The sequence below is a fragment of the Apteryx rowi genome, unplaced genomic scaffold (genome assembly GCF_003343035.1).
Source record: "Apteryx rowi isolate R43461 unplaced genomic scaffold, aptRow1 scaffold_367, whole genome shotgun sequence".
In the NCBI taxonomy this organism is placed as follows: domain Eukaryota; kingdom Metazoa; phylum Chordata; class Aves; order Apterygiformes; family Apterygidae; genus Apteryx; species Apteryx rowi.
The window spans coordinates 107961-108532 of NW_020450163.1; the positions used below are offsets into that span (position 1 = coordinate 107961).

General features: G+C 79.7%; 1 protein-coding gene across 1 annotated transcript in view; it reads left to right on the forward strand.

Annotated features, from left to right (window-relative positions):
• The first annotated feature begins 243 nt into the window (after positions 1 to 243).
• Positions 244 to 572, forward strand: part of SAPCD2 (suppressor APC domain containing 2) — a 15365-nt gene continuing 15036 nt past the window's right edge. The window contains exon 1 of the mRNA XM_026073378.1: positions 244 to 569. Within this exon, the coding sequence (XP_025929163.1) occupies positions 259 to 569 (311 nt within the window). The 5' untranslated portion in view covers positions 244 to 258. The remainder of the gene's footprint in view (positions 570 to 572) is intronic.

Sequence of the window (572 nt, forward strand, 5' to 3'; positions counted from 1 at the left end):
GGGCCCGCGGCAATGGCTGGCGGCAACGGCAGCTGCTCGCGCCCGCGGCTGCAGCAGCCCGCGCGCGACTCCGCGTGCCGCCGGGGGCTGCCGCGTGCCGCGCGGAAAATCAAACCGGCGGGCCGCCCCCGCAGCCAATCGGCCGCGGGGCGGCCCGCCGCCAGCCAATGGGACGGCGGGATGCCAGGCGCTGGCGCCCGCCCCCCGCGGAGGGGCGGCGAGTAACGCTCGGGGCCGCGGCAGGCGACGGCGGCGGTGATGGCTCCGGAGCGCGGCGCCCGGCCGCTCCCCGCCGAGCCGCCCGCCAGCACCGAGGGGCTGCCTAAGGCCTTCCTGCAGAGCCTGCGGACCCTCTTCGACATCCTGGACGACCGGCGGCGGGGGTACGTGCACCTCCGGGAGATCGAGTCCCGCTGGCAGGGGGCGGAGGCCCGGGAGCTGCCGGCCGGGGTGCTGGACGGGCTGCGGCAGGCGGCGCCGGCCAGCGGCTACCTCACCTTCGAGCGCTTCGTGCTGGGGCTCCGCGCCGCGCTGCTGAGCGCCGACGGCGGCCTCCCGGCCAAGGGGCGGCC